The sequence below is a fragment of the Equus quagga genome, chromosome 14 (genome assembly GCF_021613505.1).
Source record: "Equus quagga isolate Etosha38 chromosome 14, UCLA_HA_Equagga_1.0, whole genome shotgun sequence".
Classification (NCBI taxonomy): domain Eukaryota; kingdom Metazoa; phylum Chordata; class Mammalia; order Perissodactyla; family Equidae; genus Equus; species Equus quagga.
The window spans coordinates 39,157,081-39,178,372 of NC_060280.1; the positions used below are offsets into that span (position 1 = coordinate 39,157,081).

At 36.2% G+C, this 21,292-nt stretch overlaps 1 protein-coding gene across 1 annotated transcript in view; it reads left to right on the forward strand.

The window, feature by feature from the left end:
• The first annotated feature begins 3,261 nt into the window (after positions 1 to 3,261).
• HIKESHI (heat shock protein nuclear import factor hikeshi) overlaps positions 3,262 to 21,292 on the forward strand; it is a 37,632-nt gene continuing 19,601 nt past the window's right edge. Inside the window, exons 1-2 of the mRNA XM_046684569.1 lie at positions 3,262 to 3,478; positions 6,763 to 7,000. Of these exons, the coding sequence (XP_046540525.1) occupies positions 3,449 to 3,478; positions 6,763 to 7,000 (268 nt within the window). The 5' untranslated portion in view covers positions 3,262 to 3,448. The remainder of the gene's footprint in view (positions 3,479 to 6,762; positions 7,001 to 21,292) is intronic.

Here is a 21,292-nt window from a genome sequence, read left to right on the forward strand (position 1 = left end):
ATAACAGAGCTAAAACCAGAATTCAGAACTCCTGATTTCCAGCCAAAATTGAACTATGATTTATTCTTTCTCTATAGAAGCATATAGTTTGAGAGCTGGTAGGTAACTTTGAGGTCCTAGGCCAATTTTCCCAAGTTTTCCATGAATCTCCTTAACAATATAAGTGGATTTCAGCATTGGTTAAAATATCAATGTGAATGGGAGAATTCACTGTCCCATGTCTGTCTATTCTTATTTCAGAGAGCTCTGATTATTGGAAAGATTTTTTCCTCTGAAATGTTTTCTTTGCTTCCGTACATTGTATCTTGTTCTGCCCTTATTAGTTACAAAGAACTGTTTTATGTAGAAATAACATAGTTTGGTGAATAGAAGGCTGGCTTTCATAGTCTGGAGAAAAGATACAAAACTCACTGCCTCTAATTCTTTGTCCAACCTAGAACTAGACAGTTCACTAGCACAATGGAGAAAAAGCTCAAATCCCACATAACAAAGATTGGGATAATTAATAAGGAGCAACTGTAGTTCATAAAAATAATTCTAAGCTAGCCAGCTCTCAATCCATTAAATAAGATTGCTGTGTAAGAGAAGGAATGACTAATTATCAGCTAGGTCATGGAAAGAATTTCTGAAGAAAATATTCGACCCAATTGGGAGAATCTGTAAACAAATTGCCAAGTGAATATTACAGGCAGATAAGACAAGTTGCGTAAGTACAGAAAGGTTGAAAAGTATGAGTTGCTCAGAGAATCAAAAGTATGGCTAGGGGATGTAAAGGGAACAACCTGGTCTCCCTCCCATGTTTCTCCCTTACTTTCACACTACTATCACACTCACAACACTTCTGACACCAGATTTATGGTTTTTTTCCCCACACTAAGCAATTCTGTGACACCAGCTAGGTGTCCTACAATTTAACTGAATTCTGACACTACCTACCTGGAGATAGCATCAGATCCCACAGGTTAAGGGCTCAGTCTTACAAAACTGCCCCCACAGCTTCAGATGCCAATCGCAAGTAGCAGGTCCCCAGGTTACCCACTTCTGTCCAACATAGCTACAAATCAGAGGTTCCCATGACCTCCTCCCTCCTGGATTCAATTATTTACTAGAACAGCTCAGAGAACTCAGGGAAACACTCACTTACATTTACCAGTTTATTAAAGGATATGATAAAGGCTGCAGATAAACAGCCAGATGAAGGGATACATAGGGCAAGGTCTGGGAGTGTCCCAAGCACAGGAGCTTCTGTCCTCGTAGGGTTGGGGTGAGTCACTCTCTTGGTAAATGGATGTGTTCACCAAATGGAACCTCTCCAAACCCCATACTATTGGGATTTTATGGAGGCTTCCTAATGTAGGCATGATCAATTAACTCCATTTCCAGCTCCTCTCCTCTCTCTGGAGAACAGGGGGACGAGGCTGAAAATTCAAAATTTCTAATCATGGCTTGGTCTTTCCGGTGACCAGCCCCTATGAAGGAGCCATCCAGGAGCCCACCCAGAGTCCCCTCATTAGAACAAAGGATATTCCTGGTGCTCTTATCACTTAGGAATTTACAAGTTTCAGGAGCCCTGTGTCAGGAATGGGGGCAGTGACCAATATATTTATTTCTTATTATTTCACAGGGTACAAGGTGTGTATAAGGATATGGAAAATTAGTTAGGAAAGGTAATAATGCTAAATGCTACCATTTTACTAAGCTATAGTCTGGCTACTATTTAATACTTTACATGTAAGAACCTTCACAACAACCTTATGATGTAGATACTATTATATTATTATCCCATTTTACGGATGGGGAAAAGGAGGGATAGGAGTGGTAGGTTAGCAAGCCTAAGATTATATAGCTAATAAATGACAGAGATGGGCTCTGAACCCAGGCAGTTTGCCCCTTATGAAGTGGTCTCATCATGACCTTTCTATTCTGAAGGTTCTGAGACTTCTTAGCTAGAAATATCCTCTTCTCTCTCCCCATATTTCGCTTGGCTATCTCAAAGGAGTATCTGAGATAAGAGACAGCAGTCTGAGTTTATCCAGCCAGAGGGGAGGCCAAAGAACTGTCCCAAACACTCTGATCTTCCATATATAACATGGGGTTGGGAGGAGAGACCTTCTGATGGCTGGTGGGCAAAGCTCAGATTTTTTTTTTTTTTTGAGGAAGATTAGCCGTGAGCGAACATCTGCTGCCAATTCTACTCTTTTTGCTGAGGAAGACTGGCCCTGAGCTAACATCTGTGCCCATCTTCCTCTCTTTTATGTGGGATGCCTGCCACAGCATGGCTTGACAAGCAGTGCATAGTTCTGCAACTGGGATCCGAACTGGTGAACCCCAGGAGGCCGAAGAGTGCGCACTTAACCACTGTGCCACCGGGCTGGCCCAGCTCAGATATTTGAAGCTGGGCAGAGACCCTCGGGGAGGGATATTCTACCTTCCTATCCAAGAGGAAAGAGAATGAAGCTGTAAAAGGGGGAATGAGTATTGGAGGCAATCAGTACTTGATGCAGTTCTTTTGGCTATTTTTATTTCCTATGAACATTTTCTGCAAATGCACATAGAAAATATAAATCATTTTACAAGAAAACTCCCATAAATTAAGCACTGCCAGGCTCTATTCTGTGTTCTATGCATATTAATTCATTTAATCCTCAAAGCAACCCTAGGAGAGAGGCACAATTATTATTTTACATTGGAGACATTTTTAAAGCACAAAGATATTATTATATAACTTGCTTACAGTTTTACAGCAAAAAAAATGAGGGAGCCAAGTGAAGCTGGAAAGAACTACCATAAAGTTGTCAATAAGTACAAAAGAGCTGGTTAAAAATTAGTTCTGACCTCTGGGTAGCAGAAAGAACCCTGGATTTGGATCAGGACTTGGATTCAGGCTCCAACACTTAGCGCTGTGTAAAGATTTGGGGCTGGTCACTCTGGGCAATTTCCTCGCCCACAAAATGGAGATAATAATACCTACCTCATCCAGTTTTTGCAAGGATCTAGAGTAGTGATGATTGTAAAAGCACACAGTAATCTTTAAAATGTTACACAAACGTGAGAAACACTTTCCGGCATTAGATTCAGAAATTTCGGATCCGGACAGTCAGTCCCAACCGGCAAATCCTCCTGGCTCCCTTCCCGGAAACCGGCGCAAGGTCCTCTGGGACTTGTGGTCTTATACAGGCTGTGGCCCGCCTTTCTTCCTTAGTCGGGGCGGCTGGGTGTGAGCCCCGGAAGTACTCGTTGCTTGAGAGGCGTGCTGGTTAGGAAGGGGGGTCAGAGGTCGTGGGGGCAGAAGGCGTTTCTGCTGCTGGCCTAGTCGCTATGTAGCAGAGGGGCAGGCGCCCTCCTGCATGTTCTGGAAGGTTTTTGGATTCAACTAGGGCAGTAATCCCGGGACTTCTAGTTGCCAGCTTCGGGTCTCTGCTGGCGGAGCGGAGCCGCCGCCGCCGCCATGTTTGGCTGCTTGGTGGCGGGGAGGCTGGTGAGGATGGGGCTGGGTGGTATCAGGGAGGGGGCCTGACACCGAGGGCGAAACCCGGGAAAGGGGAGGGTGCTCTGGGACGGGGGTGCGGGGAAACCCCCTCATGTCTGCTTTCCCGCTGAGAGTGTGAGGGTGGAGGGTGGGGCGTTGGGGTTTTTGTTCTCCTTTGCCCCCAGCTCTGTTCGGAGTCATTTTAATAGTAGTCAGTATTAGCTGCCATTTATCGAGTGTGCATTACATACTAGGCAACGCATGCGTTCAGTCCATTTCTTGTCATTTCAACCGTCTATATGGCGCTTATTGAGTACCTCAGACTTAATCCTTATAACTTGTGAAATGGTTATTATCATTCCCGTTTTGCAGTTGAGGAACTTAAGCTCAATCGGCAGTATAAATACTCGCCTAAACTCATAAAGTGAGCTGGAGGTAAATCTGGCATTTGAATCTAGTCTGTGGCGCCCTGTCTCTCAAAGATGAAGGTGCTCGGGCAGTGTACATCTGCTGGGTCCTTTTGGAAGTAAAAATATGCTTAGCATAATTGCAAGGTTTCTGATAGAAACGCGTGAAGCTTTAGTGTGAGCCATATCTGAGATGACCCCGAAGGATGTGAGCAGGGAGTTTTTACTTATTGGTCAAAAGAGATAATAACCTTCCTTGCTGGATTATTAGAATTTAATGAGATCAGCATCTGGAATTGTTCAGGAATAATCTGGAGGGCGAATCTTGCTTGCCTCCTTAGAAACCACCAGAAATCCATTTCAGACCTGACTTCTTTCACCTAGAGTGCTTTTCTTCCTCACTGCTTTGTTGAATGCTGCAGCCCCTTTGTTGAGTTAAGTTTTTCATCACTTTTCGGTAATGTATTCCATACACGGTTCTAAGGAACCACAAAGATAAATTGGAGAAGACTAGCCTCAGAAAGTTTATTGTCTGTCGCTTAAATGACTGAGAGGCCCCTTTTGGTGATGATGGTAATTGGTAATATTGGTGAGAGAACTTTGGATTGCCCCTGCTCTGGATAGGAAAAATGAAAGGACCAGCCTGGAGTGAGTGTGGGACTTAGATGAGTAAATGTCATGAATGAATGACATTTAAAATGTTTTTATAGAATAAAGAGGCCATATGGAATCCGTGTATCTCTCGTGTTGTCAACTAATTTGGAAGGAAATGTAGTTATAGCGGTACCTGTGTCTGTTTACCTAACACCTAACCTCTGTAACAGATATCCAGTAGACGTTTCTTCAAGATAAGATTTTTTAGGGGTGTTTGATTTTTTAGTTCTGGAGTATTAGAATATGTTAATCAAAATGAAGGGCAAATAGACTTAGCAACATCTCAAAAATTAACTACGTTATTCTCATTTTTCCTAAGGTCAAGGATTAGTGTCCTAATACAGACTTACACAATGTCTGGTGCCTTATACAGAGTTGACATTTAAGAAATGTTTGATGATTATTTCAAGATTTGTAAATAACATAATTTTATATGCCTTTTAAGATTATGTGCATGCCAAAAACTGTTGAAATTGAATTTAATACTAATACAGGCAGTGGCTTATATTTGTCGTGTTCCTTTGTTTTATTCTCTATGTTATGCTGGAGGGTTTTTAACTGGGTCGGAAGACTTCAGAAGAGGGAATCAGAACTTGACTTTAAGAATACTCTTCCTTGGTCTCTTGGGAACAAATTTAGGGCAGTTAATATTACTTTATCACTAATACATAGGTAGAATTACACAGTAGATTTTTCTTAAGTCTTTGTAGTAGTAGATAGGATTTTATAGAGGAAAAAAGTAAGTGTTTTAGTAACAATCAGCAAATATTAGGAATGGAAAAGAAATTGCATTCTAGGTTGTAAGAATTGGCCATATAGAGTCTTTAAAAATACTGATAGTAATTCAGGTTTGGTGTTTTGGTGAATAGAGTGGCAATAGCTATTAATAAAAAAAACCAAATAACCTTAGAAGGTAAACTATTTACAGCCTCTTGACTGGAGTGTACCCAGAATTGCTACTTCTCTTTACTAATGGATGTGGTATAGCAATTATCAATAATTTTCTAAAAGTGTAAGAAGGAATTTTTTTTGTGAAAGTAGATTTCTCAAACTTCAAAATAAGATCTCATTCTATAAATTGATGTTCAATTCTAGAACAGAAAATTAGATTATGAAATGAGTGAAGAAGAAACTTGCAAGTTCCCACTTACACATTCAAAGTAGAATTTTTACATTTTGTTTACAGTCTCTTCTCACTATTTGCAGTAGTTATGTTCTGTAAAGTTTATGTGAACACTGAATTGGTAAATACTGAATCATTGCCTATAGGGGAAATATGGGGTTAAGTTCCTACAAGCCTCTGATGACATTTTTTATCAACCTATCATTACATAATATTGTTTTATATGTGTTTCTGTTTAAGGACACCTTATTTAATATGTAGTGTTGATTTGTTAACATTAAACTTAGAGCCAATAACACCATAACTCATGTCTGAATGAAATATATATATAATATATGTTTTCTCAATAAGGCACATAACAGCTTTCTTGGACTTAGGAACACTAGTCAGCATTTCAGCTTGGCTATTTTAAACAGCAAAATCACGAACAGAAAGCCCCAAAATACAATCAATTGTGGGACTAAGTAGACTGAGAAAAGGACACTTGTTTACAGTATGAAAGCTGAAACAAGGCAGCACAGTGCATCTTTGTTCTACCTTGGCTGGGAACATGTGCGTCAGGCAACTCAAAATTTTTGCTGCTTCAAAAGTATGATGAATAATGATTTGGGGGTTACAAATATATACTAGTGAGTAGGCAAATTGGCAAATGTGGAATCTGCAAATCATGAGAATTGACTGTAATTACTTCTGGATCGTTCACCTATTTTAATTACCTGAGGTTCTTTACCTTCAAAGTAGAGGATAAGGCTTTGTTAGTATGGTGTTTTGAACAACCTTTCATTTTTATAACATTCTGAAGCTGAAGTGGTTTATTTATGTGAGTAAAATCCTTTCAGGGCACTTCTGAAATAATTTGGTTATATTTTGAAAAGATTACATTCGTTAAATCATCATTTTAAGGCTATATATATTTGGATTCTTTATTAAAATTAGCGCTCTTTGTGGTATATTTGGTAATTCCATATTTAGAGTATCAAATTAACCCAACTTTATACTTGGTATAATGACTATAACAGACTGTACTTGGAGCAGAGCTTACAACAATACTGTAAGGGTTATAGAAACTCATCAAACTATTGAACTAAGACGAGTTTCTTATTTTCTAGGTGCAAACAGCTGCACAGCAAGTGGCAGAGGATAAATTTGTTTTTGACTTGCCTGATTATGAAAATATCAACCATGTTGTGGTTTTTATGCTGGGAACGATCCCATTTCCTGAGGGAATGGGAGGATCCGTCTACTTTTCCTATCCTGATTCAAATGGAATGCCAGTATGGCAACTCCTAGGATTTGTCACGAATGGAAAGCCAAGTGCCATCTTCAAAATTTCAGGTCTTAAATCTGGTAAGAATAATATATTAAAATAGTTTCTTTTTTTTTTTCTTTTCTTTTTCTTTTTTTTTTTAAAGATTGGCACCTGGGCTAACAACTGTTGCCAGTCTTTTTTTTTTTTCCTGCTTTATCTCCCTAAACCCCCCCTGTACACAGTTGTATATCTTAGTTTCACGTCCTTCTAGTTGTGGGATGTGGGATGCCGCCTCAGCTGGCCTGACGAGTGGTGCCATGTCCGTGCCCAGGATCCAAACCCTGGGCCACCGCAGTGGAGCTTGCGAACTTAACCCCTCGGCCACGGAGCCGGCCCCTAAAATAGTTTCATAATTAAACTATTTTCTTAAATAGCGTAACAGAATATGGCTTTTTTACTTTTCATTATATTTTTCTGGTTGCTAAAGTAATATATAACATTATTTTAAAAAGAAATCAGACAATATTGAAACATTTGAAAAACAATAAGTGAAAGACCTCTTTGGCTTCTCACACTCCCATCTTCTGCCCCTGGAGAGAACCACTTGCTATTGTTCTTTTTGTGTGGTATATACCTTTGTAAAGGGATTTTTCTGAATTAGTGGGTGTTTTAATAAATATTGACAGAAATCTTCTCATAATTTGTAATATGCACATCTTTGTTTTAAATAAACAGATAAACCAAGTAGACTTGTATAGGAAATGAAATGAGAGTCCTTTCTTTCTATGAAGATTTTTGAACTCTAATTTGATTACCCTTCAGTGTTCTTGCCTTGGTTGTATTGACATTGTGGATGTTAGACCTTACAGGGACATAATCCTTGCTTTGATGCTTTGATGCTTTGAGGTATTTTTTGAAGAAATGTAAGAATGAAACTAGCTATCATTTACTTCCATTGAATTTGTAGTTCCCTTGAAAATCTAGATGAAAACAGCCGTGAAAATTCTTACAATATAAATATAGATTCTTCTAGAAATTGTCTATAGAGTCCAAGGAAAAATTATATTTAGGCAACATGTTTATATATTTAACAAACATTTGAGTATCTACTGTGGATGTAAAGGTAATGATTACGTTCTTGTCTGAAGTGGCTTATATTCTTATAAAGGAAGACAGCTCTAGTAGACCAGGAATTAGAAGGGTGAAAAGTAATAGTGGATGTTTGTACAAAGTGCCGAGAGAGAATAGGAAAGGGAACAATTAACACTTGAGTAAGTTGAGGAAGGTTTCTTGGAGGAGGTGATGTTGGACCTCTTGGGAAGGTGAGTAGGAGTTTATCAGGCCTATGAGACACCTATTGGCATTCTTTTCTAGGTGGAGGTAATATGGATATAATGGATATAATGATGAAAGTTCAAAAGCATAGTGTGCTCAGAATGGCACAAGGCAGGGTGTGTAAGGGTAGGATAGGCAGGCATGGATCATGAAAAGCTTTATGTGTCACACTGACTCATTTGAATTTAATAGGTCAGCAACATTAACATGCTTAAATCACAGACCTATTTGACAGTATTATAAAAAATATGTGTAAAATAATGTAAATACTACAAAATTTGCATATACTCTGAAGCCCATCCATGTATCCTCCATAAAAGACTACTCCTGTAGGTATAGAGGAGCTAGTGAATAATTTTGGGTAGAGAAATGATGTGATCACATTTTGTTTCTTGCCTGAAGACTTGAAGAATGAGCAGTTCTGGTCAAATGATAGACTATTAGCTGCTATTATTTTATACAGTTGGAATTATACAAGAAGATGATGGAAGAGAGCAATATTTAAAGCTAAAAATTGTTTAGAATTGATAAAAAATACTAATCTCTAGATTTAAGAAGCAGGACAAATCCCTGCAGTCTTTCTCAATGGGGGTTCCATGAGCTAATTATCCCTAATCCCTAAGGCAGTGGTTCTTAAAGCATTATTCCCTGACCAGCAACATCTGCATCAACATCACCACCTTGGAACTTGTTGGAAATGCAGGTGGTAGGACCCCAGACCTTCTGAATCAAAAACCATAAGTGGAGTTTGGAAGTCAGTATTTAAATAAGTTTTCTAGGTGTATTTGTTGCATGCTAAAGTTTGAGATCCACTGTAATGAATTAATGCCTCTTACATGTATAGCATGGTATTAATTCTGAACAATCTTTGGGAGAATTAAGAAAATAGTCACTTTCAAATCACTTTTTCTCTTTTCTGTGGCTGTGCCTAAAAATAAATAGACAGTCTAAAAGTAGAAAAAACATAAATAGACAATTCAATACATTCTAGTGAAATTGCTGGACATTAATTATAAAGAGAAAGCAGTAAGGGAACCAGAGAGAGAAGACAAGTCATTTATGACTGAACAGCAGTTAGTTTAGCAGATTTACCAAGAACATGAATAAGAGGTCAAAAACCAACAGATTAGGGGCTGGCCCTGTGGCTGAGTGGTTGAGTTCGTGTGCTCTGCTTTGGCAGCCCAGGGTTTCGCCAGTTTGGATCCTGGGTGTGGACATGGTACCGCTTGTCAGGCCATGTTGAGGTGGCACCCCACATGCCATAACTAGAAGGAGCCACAACTAAAATATAGAACTATGTACTAGGGGGATTTGGGGAGAAAAAAAAGAAAAGATTGGCAACAGTTGTTAGGTGCCAATCTTTAAACAAAAAACCAACAGATTAGTATTGTCAGAGTGCCAAGGAAAAATAAAATAACTCTCAAAACTGTCATTGTAAAATGAAGGAAAAGTAAATCTATTTTCAGATGGAGATGGAGAGTTCACTACTCATAGATTATTACTGAAAGAACTCTGGGAGGTAGGTGTACTTTATAGTAGGAACTTCAATCCTGAGTGTAGAAGAGGATGCACAATGCAAAATTAGCAAAGAAACTGGTAAACATGCAGACAAAGCTGGACAACCTGATTGTATAAAACAACACAATAAGTACCTTAAATGCGCAAGAATTAAATATTGAGCTAAAAAATGCATATGACAGGAGTGGTAGTGATCTGAATTAAAGCTTTCTGATGTCCTGTTTTTTAGAAAGAGTGATAATATTGATTCAACTTTTAAGTAATCCTGTTAAATTTTTAAGGAAAACTTAAAAAAAAATGAAAGAGAAAGAAGGAAGAAGCATAGTATATTAAAAACAAAACAAGATGGTGGAAATAATTTCAGTGATATCACTTATCAAAATAAATGTAAACAGACTAAACTTACCAGTGAAAACATGGAGACTCCAGCATGGAATTTTTTTAAAAGGCAGCAAACAAATAATTATATTGTTGTTTATGAGTAATGGGTCTAAAACATTCTAACACAAGAAACAACAATAAAAAGACTATCTTAGGTATATTAATTTTAAGAAAATTAGGGGCCAGTCCCATGGCCAAGTGGTTAAGTTTGTACACTCCACTTCAGCGGCTTGGGGTTTCACTGGTTCGGATCCTAGGAGCAGACGTGGCACCACTTGTCAAGCCATATTGAGGCAGCATCCCACATAGCACAACCAGAAGGACCTACAGCTGAAATGCACAACTATGTACTGGGGCACTTTGGGGAAAAGAAGAAACAAAAAGAAAGATTGGCAACAGATGTTAGCTCAAGGCCAAACTTTAAGGAAAAAACAAAAAAGAAAGATTGAGGCAGAAGTGTTATCAGATGATTATCAGAAAGATAAGACATTTGTTCTCCTGGAATGAGATAATTCCCTAAGAAGACTTAAATATTTCTAGGAAAAGGTAAATGTCATGAATTTGTGTGTATATATAACATAACTTCAAATATATAAATAAAAAATATTGACATTACAATGATAAATGGACAGCCTTACAATTAGTATGTTAATATACCTCTCGATAATTAATACATCAAGAAAATAAAATATTAGTAAAGAAGGAAGATTTGAATAAAAGTTAACAAGTTTGAGCTAATGGACATTTGTAGAACCCTGCAACTAGTAATTAGATTATACACATTTTTTTAAGTACACACAGCATGTATGAAATTTGACCACATACAAAGTCACAAAGCAAGCTGAAGCAAATGGCAGATAACCCACAATAGAGTGTAATTACAAATCAAAAGATGAAACATTGCCATGTTTAGAAACTCAAAAATATTTAAAAATAGTTCATGGGTCATAGAAGAAAATGGTCATGGAAATTAAACTTCTACAGAAACCAAAATAAAATAAAACATCACATATCAAACCTTTTGAATGCAGGTAAGGTAGTACTAAACAGATCAACTCATAGGCTTAAATGTGTATATGTGGAAGGAGAGATTGAAAGGAGGGAGCTAAGTATTTAACATAAGCAACCCAAAGAAAGTAGAAGAAAGAAAATGATAATTCTAAGACTAGAAATTGATGAGAAAAAGCAAAGAAACAGTAGATGAACTGAATGAAATAAAAATGTGATTCTTTGAAAAGACTGATAAATGATGAGCCACTGAAAAGATGTATTGAGGAAAAAGAGAAGGTACAAATAATGTTACTAAAAATGTGAAAATGGAGGCATACCTATAAATATAGTAGAGATTAAGTAAAATTTATGTGGAATTTAATACCAGTACATTTGAGAACAACAAAGGAACAGATGAAATTGGCTGTTTTCTGGAAAAATACAGCAGACTGACTCAAGAATAAATTAAAATCCTGAATAGATATAATATCAATAAAGAAATTAAAATCAGTAATTAAAAATGTAGCTCTCTCATCCACATAAAATTATCAGGCCTAGATGGTTTTATAAAGTTCAACTAAACCTTTATGAAACTAACTGTTTGTATCTTAAATAAACTGTCAGAGAATAGGAAAAGAGGCAGAGTTACTCAGTTTATATTTTGAAGCCAATATAACCTCCATATCAAAAAGGACAAGGACAACATGAGAGAGGAACTCTAGCCTAAGCCAATTTTATTTATTTAGGATTTTTATGTCTATGTGCATAAAAAAATTACAAAGTGAATTCAACAAGGTAGAATAACACTTTTCATTACAGAAAATTCAAATGTGTACAAAAGCAGACCAAATGAAATATTGATCTCTCTCTACTCATCACTCAGCTTCAAAAATGACCACCTGCTGGATAATGTTATTTCATTTATATTCCCACTTACTCCTCCCTTCTCATATTATTTGGAAGCACATTCCAGAGTCACAACATGTAATCTGTAAATATATTAGTATGTGTCTCTAAAAGACAAGGTCTTTTTAAAAAACATAACTATAATGCTGTGCTGTTATTACACCTAAAAACAAACAATAATTCCTGAATGTTGAATTGAATATTTCATCAGCGTTCAGATTTCAGATGGTCTCAGAAGTTTTATGTTTATATATTTTAAAGTTTTTAAATACTTTCAACCAGCAGCTGTGTAAGGTTCTTACATTGCAGTTGGTTGATCTCAAGTATCTTCTATAAAACTCAAAGATTTAATGTATTCTCTGTCCTTTTTTTCCAGTAAATTACTTGGATTTAGAGGTTTGATCAGATTTCATTTGAATTCATTTTTTGAACTTTTTGGTAGGATTATTAGAGGTTGTAGTGTGTTCTTTGATCAGGAAGTACATATATGGTTATCTCTGTGAAACTAGCGACCATTTATAGGCAGTGCCTAGATTTGTTAATTCAATAGGGGTTCACAGTGATGATGTTCTAATTCTGTCATTTCATTTGTTAGCTGTAAAGAAATACTTGCATACCTACTATTTGGTTACCCAGGGATAGAATCATTACAGGAAAGGCAGGATAAATGCTTGATGCTTTATCTTTATATACCAGTGTTCAAAAAATGAGTTGATTCCCTAACATCCTCCAGAAGTAACCAATAATTTCTTTTTAAAGAATTATGAAATCATGGAGAGAGAGAGGGGTGTGTGTGTGTGTGTATTTATCTATATGTGATATGCTCTAACCATTGGTATACCATCAGGATCCATTGGACCTAATTTTTTCATTTTCTTTTTTAGCAAGATATTAATATTTCATGACTTTTATCCTTTCTTAAATCTTCCAAAGAACAGAGAAATTTTTTTGTTAACAGTTTCAATAGCTTTATTGAATTATAATTGCCATACAATAAACTGCACGTTTAAAGTGTATAGTTTGATAAATTTTGATATATGTACATACCTTAAAACCATCACAATCAAGATAACATATCCATCACCCCTAAAAGTTTCCTCGTGCTCCTTTGTAATCCTCTCTCCTGTCTCCTCCTCCACCCTAGGCAACTACTGATCTACTTTCTGTCACTATAAAATAGTTTGTTTTTCTAGAGTTTTTTATAAATGAAGTCATAGAGTATGTACTCTTTTATTGCCTAGCTTCTTTCACTCAGCATAATTATTTTTAGAGTCATCCATGTTGTAGTGTGTATCAGTAATTTTTATTGCTGGGTAACATTCCATTGTATGGATATATCACAATTTGTTTATTCAGTCACCTGTTGATGGACATTTGGATTGTTTCCAGTTTTTGGCTCATAAAAATAAAGTTGCTATGATCATTTGTGTACAAGTTTCTGTACAGACATTTGCTTTCATTTAGGTAAATACCTAGGAGTAGAATGGCTGGATCATATGGTACTTGTGTGTTTAACTTTTTAAAAAATTGCCAAACTATTTTGCAACATGTTCCATTTTACTTTTCAGCCAGCAGTGTATGAAAGTTCCACTTCCTCCACATTCTTGCCAATGCTTGGTTTGGTCACTTTTGGATGTTCTAATAGATGTGTGGTGGTATCCCATTGTGTTTTAAATTTACATTTCTCTAATTACTAATGGTATTGAGCATTTCTTCCTGTGCTTATTTGCTCTCTCTATATCTTCCTTGGTGAAGTGTGTGTTCAAATCAAACAAATGGATTGTTTTCTTACTATTGAGGTTTGGGAGTTTTATATATATTCTTGATACAAGTTACTTATAAGATATGTGATTTGAAAATATTTTTTCCTAGTATTTGGCTTGTCTTTTGTCTTAACAGTGTCTCCTGTAGAACAGAAGTTTTTAATTTTGATGAAGTCCAATTTTTCAGTTTATTCTTTTCTGGATTTTGCTTTTGGTGTTCTAAGAAACCTTTGCCTAATGCAAGCTACGAAGATTTTCTCCTAGAAGTTTTTTAGTTTTAGATTTTGCATTTATATTTGGGATCCAATTTGAATTAATTTTTATATTTAGTACAAGGTACGGATTGAAGTTCAAATTTCTCTTTTTTTTGGTAAATGGATATCAAACTGTTCCAGCATCATTTATTGAAAAGATGAAGTAATGATGCATTTTTCTGTATCTGTCATCAAGCATGTTCACTTGAGAATTGCTTGGGAGCTCTCAAACTGCTGTATTTTAAAGTAAAATGTAAACATACATAAATGAAAATTTATATGAATATTTATTGATTTAAAAAGGAAAGAAATGGAAATAGATCCTATTGTAGATTTTTTTTAAACAGTAAATCACTAATTGGAAAACATGCTAGAAGATTAGGTGGATACTGGTAAATATTTATAGTAATAAGCATTACAGGAGGATGAGCAGCTAACTTGGGAGAAGTGTTTTTGGTTTGGGTTTGAGGAGCCTGTGGAACATGATAGCAGTGTCTTAAATATAAAGTGGTGTGTTTTGTTTGTATAGCAATAGGCTAGTAGCCAGCTAATTTTTGCATAGTTGGAGAGTGCAGGCATATTTTGTACTTGGAGTCATATGCATTGATTAAGGTTAATATTGGCCACCAGCCAGTAACCAGGACCCATTTGTTGTTTTTGGAGACATACCAGCTAAATTGTCAGTTTAATTGTCCCTACCTTACCTTCTCCTCTCTTTGCCCTAGCTTTGCCAACATTTTGAGTTGGGAAAGGGGTACAAGATCTCTTTTTCATTTATGATCAGCACTATATTCCCTGGAAGAGATGCTTTGGGAGTTGTGAAAAGTGCTTTTTCCTGTCCTTTTTGCATTGTCTTTGGCTGTCTTTTCCTTTGTCTCATGTGACACCCAAAAGGTTGGGGGCTAGGGGTGGGCATCGTTCTGGGATCATAAGAACCCAGATATTTCCTTATTGTGTTATTTTATGCAATCTGGAGAAAATCCAGGAATCAAAAATGAGTTAATCCATTTGCTTTAACTGAAACTCAAGCAATAATAATTACTGAGAAAGATAGGTTTTCTGCTGTGCAGTTAGATAAAATAGTTCAAAACCCAATCCCAGAGTAATGCTTGATCCAGTATGGGAAAATGGATTTATTTCCATTATGATAATAAGACTAGTTCTTTTATTCTCTGCCTTTTAAAAATAAATGTTTCTCATCATTTCTGTTGTAACATGCTATTCATAGTTTTATCTGAAAACAAAACAAAATTTTAAGGCAATATTTGTAGTGGATAAAAGCACAGTGCTTTATTAAGGAAAAATAAAGCAGCCTAAAATATTTAGAGGCTTAGTGCATATCAATATTATATGAATGATGAAATGCTATTACAATGTTTTGGGTGTTTTTTTCCTCGTAGGTGTTTGGAAAAGCACTTTTTGGATTTTTAAGTAGTAAAATTCTAATTCGTATATAGAAGATCACACGTTATTCATTAGGGAATGATGTGTTATTAAAATATAGGAATAAGTGGACTTGTAGTGGATTTATATTTTTGAACCTTTGAAGTGCCCTTTAAAAGTTTTATTATATTGAGCAAACCTAGCTAACCTAGCACTCAGAGTGGGAGAGAGACTTGTTGAATAACTTTAGGAGTTGCGATTGAACTGGGAATTTATGAAGTAGTAAATCTAGCAGAATTTGACAGTGTGTGCGGTTCTCTGCTGGATGATGAACAGATTTCTTAACTTTGCACAGAACAGTTTTGGTTGGGGAAGGTCAGGAGAGCTCTGTTGGAAGAATTGCAGTTGGTCGGGGTCTTGAAACCAGTTACTGTGAGTTGTATTTTGATTGAGAGAAGACTTTTTGTGACTCTTGGGTTCTGAAAAGGAGTTATATGACAAATACGTTTTTGGGCTAATGCTGAATCTGAAGTGATGGTTAAGAACTAGGATAGGACTAAACTTGAAAATATAAAAGGGAAGGGTTGATATGAAGAAACAAGAATAAACTTCCCTTTCTCTCTCCCTGCCTACTTGGGATATTGAAATCCTAAAAAAAAAGAAAAAAGACAAACTGTGGTGGTTAGAAAATTTGGAAAGTTTAAATGAGTCTCTTGCAGTTTTCTCTTTGGGTGCTGTCTTTGATCTTCATAATATGGAACAGATATTTAACCAAAAACTTAGTAACAATTATGCAATGTTGAGAGCTCTATATAAAGAGATTCTTTGCTTTATAGGAAGTGTATGCAAACTGAAATTAGCACATAAAAGGGAAAATTAAAATTTGTTTATATGGAACTTCTATTAAAAAAATTGGGAAGCTATAGGTACTATAGTACAGGTACTACAAGTAATTTGCTATACCGTGATTTTTCTTTTAATTGAGGTTATGACAGTTTACAATACTGTGAAATTTCAGTTGTACGTTATTATTTGTCAGTCACCATATAGGTGCGCCCCTTCACCCTTTGTGCCCATCCCCAACCTCCCTTCCCTGTGGTAACCATTAAACAGTTCTCTTTGTGGGTGTATTTGTTTATCTTCCACATATGAGTGGAATCATTTGGTATTCGTCTTTCTTTGCCTGGCTGATTTCAGTTAACATAATACCCTCAAGGTCAATCCATGGTGTTGTGAATGGGACGATTTTGTCTTTTTATGGCTGAGTCATATTCCATTATATATATATACCACATCTTCTTTATCCAGTCATCAGTCAGTGGGCACTTGGGTTGCTTCCACGTCTTGGCTATCATGCATGATGCTGCAGTGAACATAGGGGTGCATAAGCGTCTTTGAATTGTTGATTTCATGTTCTTTGGGTAAATACCCAGGAGTGGGGATAGCAGGATCATATGGTATTTCTAGTTTTAATTTTTTGACAAATCTCTATACTGTTTTCCAAAGTGGCTGCCCCAGTTTGCATTCCCACCAGCAGTGTATGAGGGTTCCCTTTTCTCCACATCCTCTTCAACATTTATTTTTTGTCTTGGTTATTACAGCCATTCTGAGGAGTGTAAGGTGATATCATAGTATAGTTTTGATTTGCATTTCCCTGATGATTAGTGATGTTGAGTGTCTTTTCATGTGCCTATTGCCCATCTGTATATCTTTTTTGGAGAAATGTTTGTTCATATCCTCTGACCATTTACTGATTGGGGTGTTTGTTTGTTTTTGTTGAGTTGTGTGAGTTCTTTATGTATGAGAACATATGGAGAGAACATGGAAATTAACCCCTTGTCAGATATATGATTTGCAAATATTTTCTCTTGCTTGGTGGCCTGTCTTTTCGTTTTGATCGTGGTTTCCCTTGCCTTTTAGAAGCTCTTTAGTCTGACGAAGTCCCACTTATTTACTTTTTCTTTTGTTTGCCTTGTCCGAGTAGACATGGAATTTGAAAAGATCCTTTTAATATCGATGTCAGAGAATGGACTGCCTATATTTTCTTCCAGAAGTTTTATGGTTTCAGGTCTTACCTTCAAGTCTTTTATCCATTTTGAGTTTATTTTTGTGTGTGGCATAAGATAATGGCCTACTTTCATTCTTTTGCATGTGGCTGTCCAGTTTTCCTACATTTATTGAAGAGGCTTTCCTTTCTCCGTTGTATGTTCTTTGCTCCTTTGTCAGAAGATTAGCTGTCTGTAGATGTGTGGTTTTATTTCTGGGCATTCAGTTCTGTTCCATTGATCTCTGTGCCTGTTTTTCTCCCAGTACTACTTGTTTTGATTACTATAGCTTTGTAGTGTGTTTTGAAGTCAGGGATTGTGATGCCTCCAGCTTTGTTCTTTTTCTCAGGATTGCTTTAGCTGTTCAGGGTCTTTTGTTGCCCCATATGAATTTTAGGATTCTTTGTTCTATTTCCGTGAAGAATGTCACTGGGATTCTGATTGGGATTACGTTGAATCTGTAGATGGCTTTCGGTAGTATGGATATTTTAACTATGTTTATTCTTCCAATCCATTTGCATGGAATATCTTTCCATTTCTTTATGTCATCGTCAGTTTCTTTCAGTAATGTCTTATAGTTTTCATGGTATAGGTCTTTCACCTCCTTGGTTAAATATATTCCAAGATATTTTATTCTTTTAATTGCAATTGTAAATAGCATTGTGTTCTTGAGTTCTCTTTATGTTAGCTCGTTATTAGAGTATAGAAATGCAACTGATTTTTGTAAGTTGATTTTGTACCCTGCAACTTTGCTGTAATTGTTGATTATTTTTAATAGTTTTCCAATAGATTTTTTTAGGGTTTTCTATGTGTAAAATCATGTTATCTGCAAACAGTGAGAGTTTCACTTCTTCATTGCCAATTGGATTCCTTTTATTTCTTTTTCTTGCTTAATTGCTCTGCCCAATACCTCCAGTACTGTGTTGAATAAGAGTGGTGAGAGTGGGCACCCTTGTCTTGCTCCTGTTCTCAGTGGGATGGCTTTCACTTTTTTCCCATTGAGTATGATGTTGGCTGTGGGTTTGTCATATATGGCCTTTATTTTGTTGAGGTACTTTCCTTCTATACCCATTTTATTGAGAGTTTTTATCATAAATGGATGTTGGATCTTGTCAAATGCTTCCTCTGCATCTATTGAGATGGTCATGTGAGTTTGGTTCCTCATTTTGTTAATGTGGTGTATCACATTGATTGATTTGTGGATGTTGAACCATCCTTGTGTCCCTGGTATAAATCCCACTTGATCATGGTGTGTGACCTTTTTAATGTGTTGCTGTATTCAGTTTGCCAATATTTTGTTGAAGAGTTTTACATCTATGTTCATCAGCAATATTGGCCTGTAATTTTCCTTCTTTGTGTTGTCCTCGTCTGGCTTTGGTATCAGGGTGATGTTGGCTTCCTAGAATGTGTTAGGAAGTTTCCATCTTCCTCACTTTTTTGGAATAGTTTGAGAAGGATAGGTAATAAATCTTCTTTGAATGTTTGGTAGAATTCTCCAGGGAAGTCGTCTGGTCCTTGACTTTTATTTTTTGGGAAGTTTTTGATTACTATTTCAATTTCTTTACTTGTGATTGATCTATTCAGATTCTCTATTTCTTCTTGATTTGGTTTTGGGAGGTTGTATGAGTCTAAGAATTTATCCATTTCTTCTAGATTGTCCAATTTGTTGGCATATAGTTTTGCACAGAATTCTCTTATAATCTTTTGTATTTCTGTGGTATCTGTTGTAAATATCCTCTTTCATTTCTAATTTTATTTATTTGAACCTGTTCTCTTTTTTTTCTTAGAGAGCTTGGCTAAGGTTTCGTCAATTTTATCATCTTCTCAGAGAACCAGCTATTTGTTTCATTGATCCTTTCTACTGTCTTTTCTGTTTCAATTTCATTTATTTCTGCTCTAATTTTTATTATTTCCCTCCTTCTGCTGACTTTGGGCTTTGTTCTTCTTTTTCTAACTCTGTTAGGTGTCGTTTGAGATTGTTTATTTGGGATTTTTCTTTTTGTTAAGGCGAGCTTGTATTGCAATGAATTTCCCTCTTAGGACCACTTATGCTGCATCCCATATAAGTTGGCATGGTGTGTTTCCATTTGTCTCCAGATATTTTTTGATTTCTCTTTTAATTTCTTCAATGATCCCTTGGTTTTTCAGTATCATGTTGTTTAGACTCCACATCTTTGTCCCTTTCCAAGCTTTTTTCTTGTAGTTGATTTCTAGTTTCCTAGCGTTATGGTCAGAAAAGATGCTTATTATTTCAATCTTCTTAAATTTATTGAGGCTTGCCTTGTTTCCCAACATATGGTCTATTCTTGTGAATGTTCCATGCACACTTGAGAAGAATGTATAATCTGCTGTTTTTGGATGGAGCGTTCTCTATATATCTAAGTCCATCTGGTCTAGTTTTTTGTGGAATTCCACAAATTCCTTGTTGACCTTCTGTCTGGATGATCTATCCATTGGTGTAAGCGGGGTGTTGAGGTCCCCTAATATTATTGTGTTGTTGTTAATATCTCCTTTTAGGTCTGTTGATAGTTGTTTTATGTACTTCGGTGCTCCTGTGTTGAGTGCATAGATATTTATAAGTGTTATGTCTTCTTGTATACCGTGATTTTTACGTTGTCTAGTTACATTATGAAAGCTTGGGAAGTATACTAGGAATTACTTTAGGCATTTTTATTAAATAAATTTCAGAAGAAAAAAGTACCTTCTTATGTAGGTAAGACTGTTGTATATCTCACTCCTCAAGAAATTATTGAACATCTACTTCATTCTTAGCAAGTATTTTTCAAAATGATGACTGCTTTCAGTTAGGATCTGTATGTGTATGTGAGTATTAAAATCACTCCAAGACAGTGTTCAAAGGAAACAGATTAGTGAGCTGAGATTATGGAAATGGCCTTATGGAAGACTAGACTGGAACATGAACTTGAATTATGAATAAGTTTGTATGAGATGGAAGTGGGAGGATGAGAATTGCATTTGGAGATGCTCAAAGTCATAAAAATAGTAATATGCACTGCACCTTCAAGTGACAATGAGGAGGAAACTTTTAAGGGTGGCATGATAGACTTGTATTTGGGAGGTATTGGGAGCATAAGGTTTTAAAGGTAAAGTAGAGTGTTGTGTGATGGTTATGCTATGTGGGGTTTAAATTTTTTCTGGTAGGTAAGCCTTTGAGGAAGAGAATGATATTATTAAAAATCATATTTTAGGAAAATCGTTGTCTGGGATGTCTTGGAGAACCTTGTTGCAATTAGAGTCAGAGAAATCAGAGGAATTTTATAACGATTGAAGGATAAAGGAAAGGGTAACATATTGAATATCTGCTTGTGCAATGGTGCTAGGTCTTCACGTGTGTTATCTGTTTAACTGCAGCAACAACATTTAGAGGTGGGTACTATTAGCCTCTGATTTTCAAGAGGGTGGATGTCAGAAAAGTTAAATATTTTTCTCAGGGAAGAAAGTCTGCTAACTTTTAGGCATTATGTATAGATCTACCTCTTTCAAACAGTTGTATGTTATATGGCGATACCATAATTTATTTAACTAATTTCTGTTGATGGAAATTTGGGTTGTTTCCTCATTTTTGTATTGTTTTACTAGCAATGCTACAATCAGTATTCTTACACAAATCTTTGTACATGTTTTCTAGCACTGTATTTCTGTAGATGAATCTCCTAGAAGTGGAACTGAATTCCTGGATTAAAATGGCCCTTAAAACAAATGGTATAGGAGGCCTGGAGAAAGGGTGCTGAATATGGATAATGGGTCATGTTTGTCATGGCAGTTTTTAGAGAGTTGTAATAAAGGTACAGTGT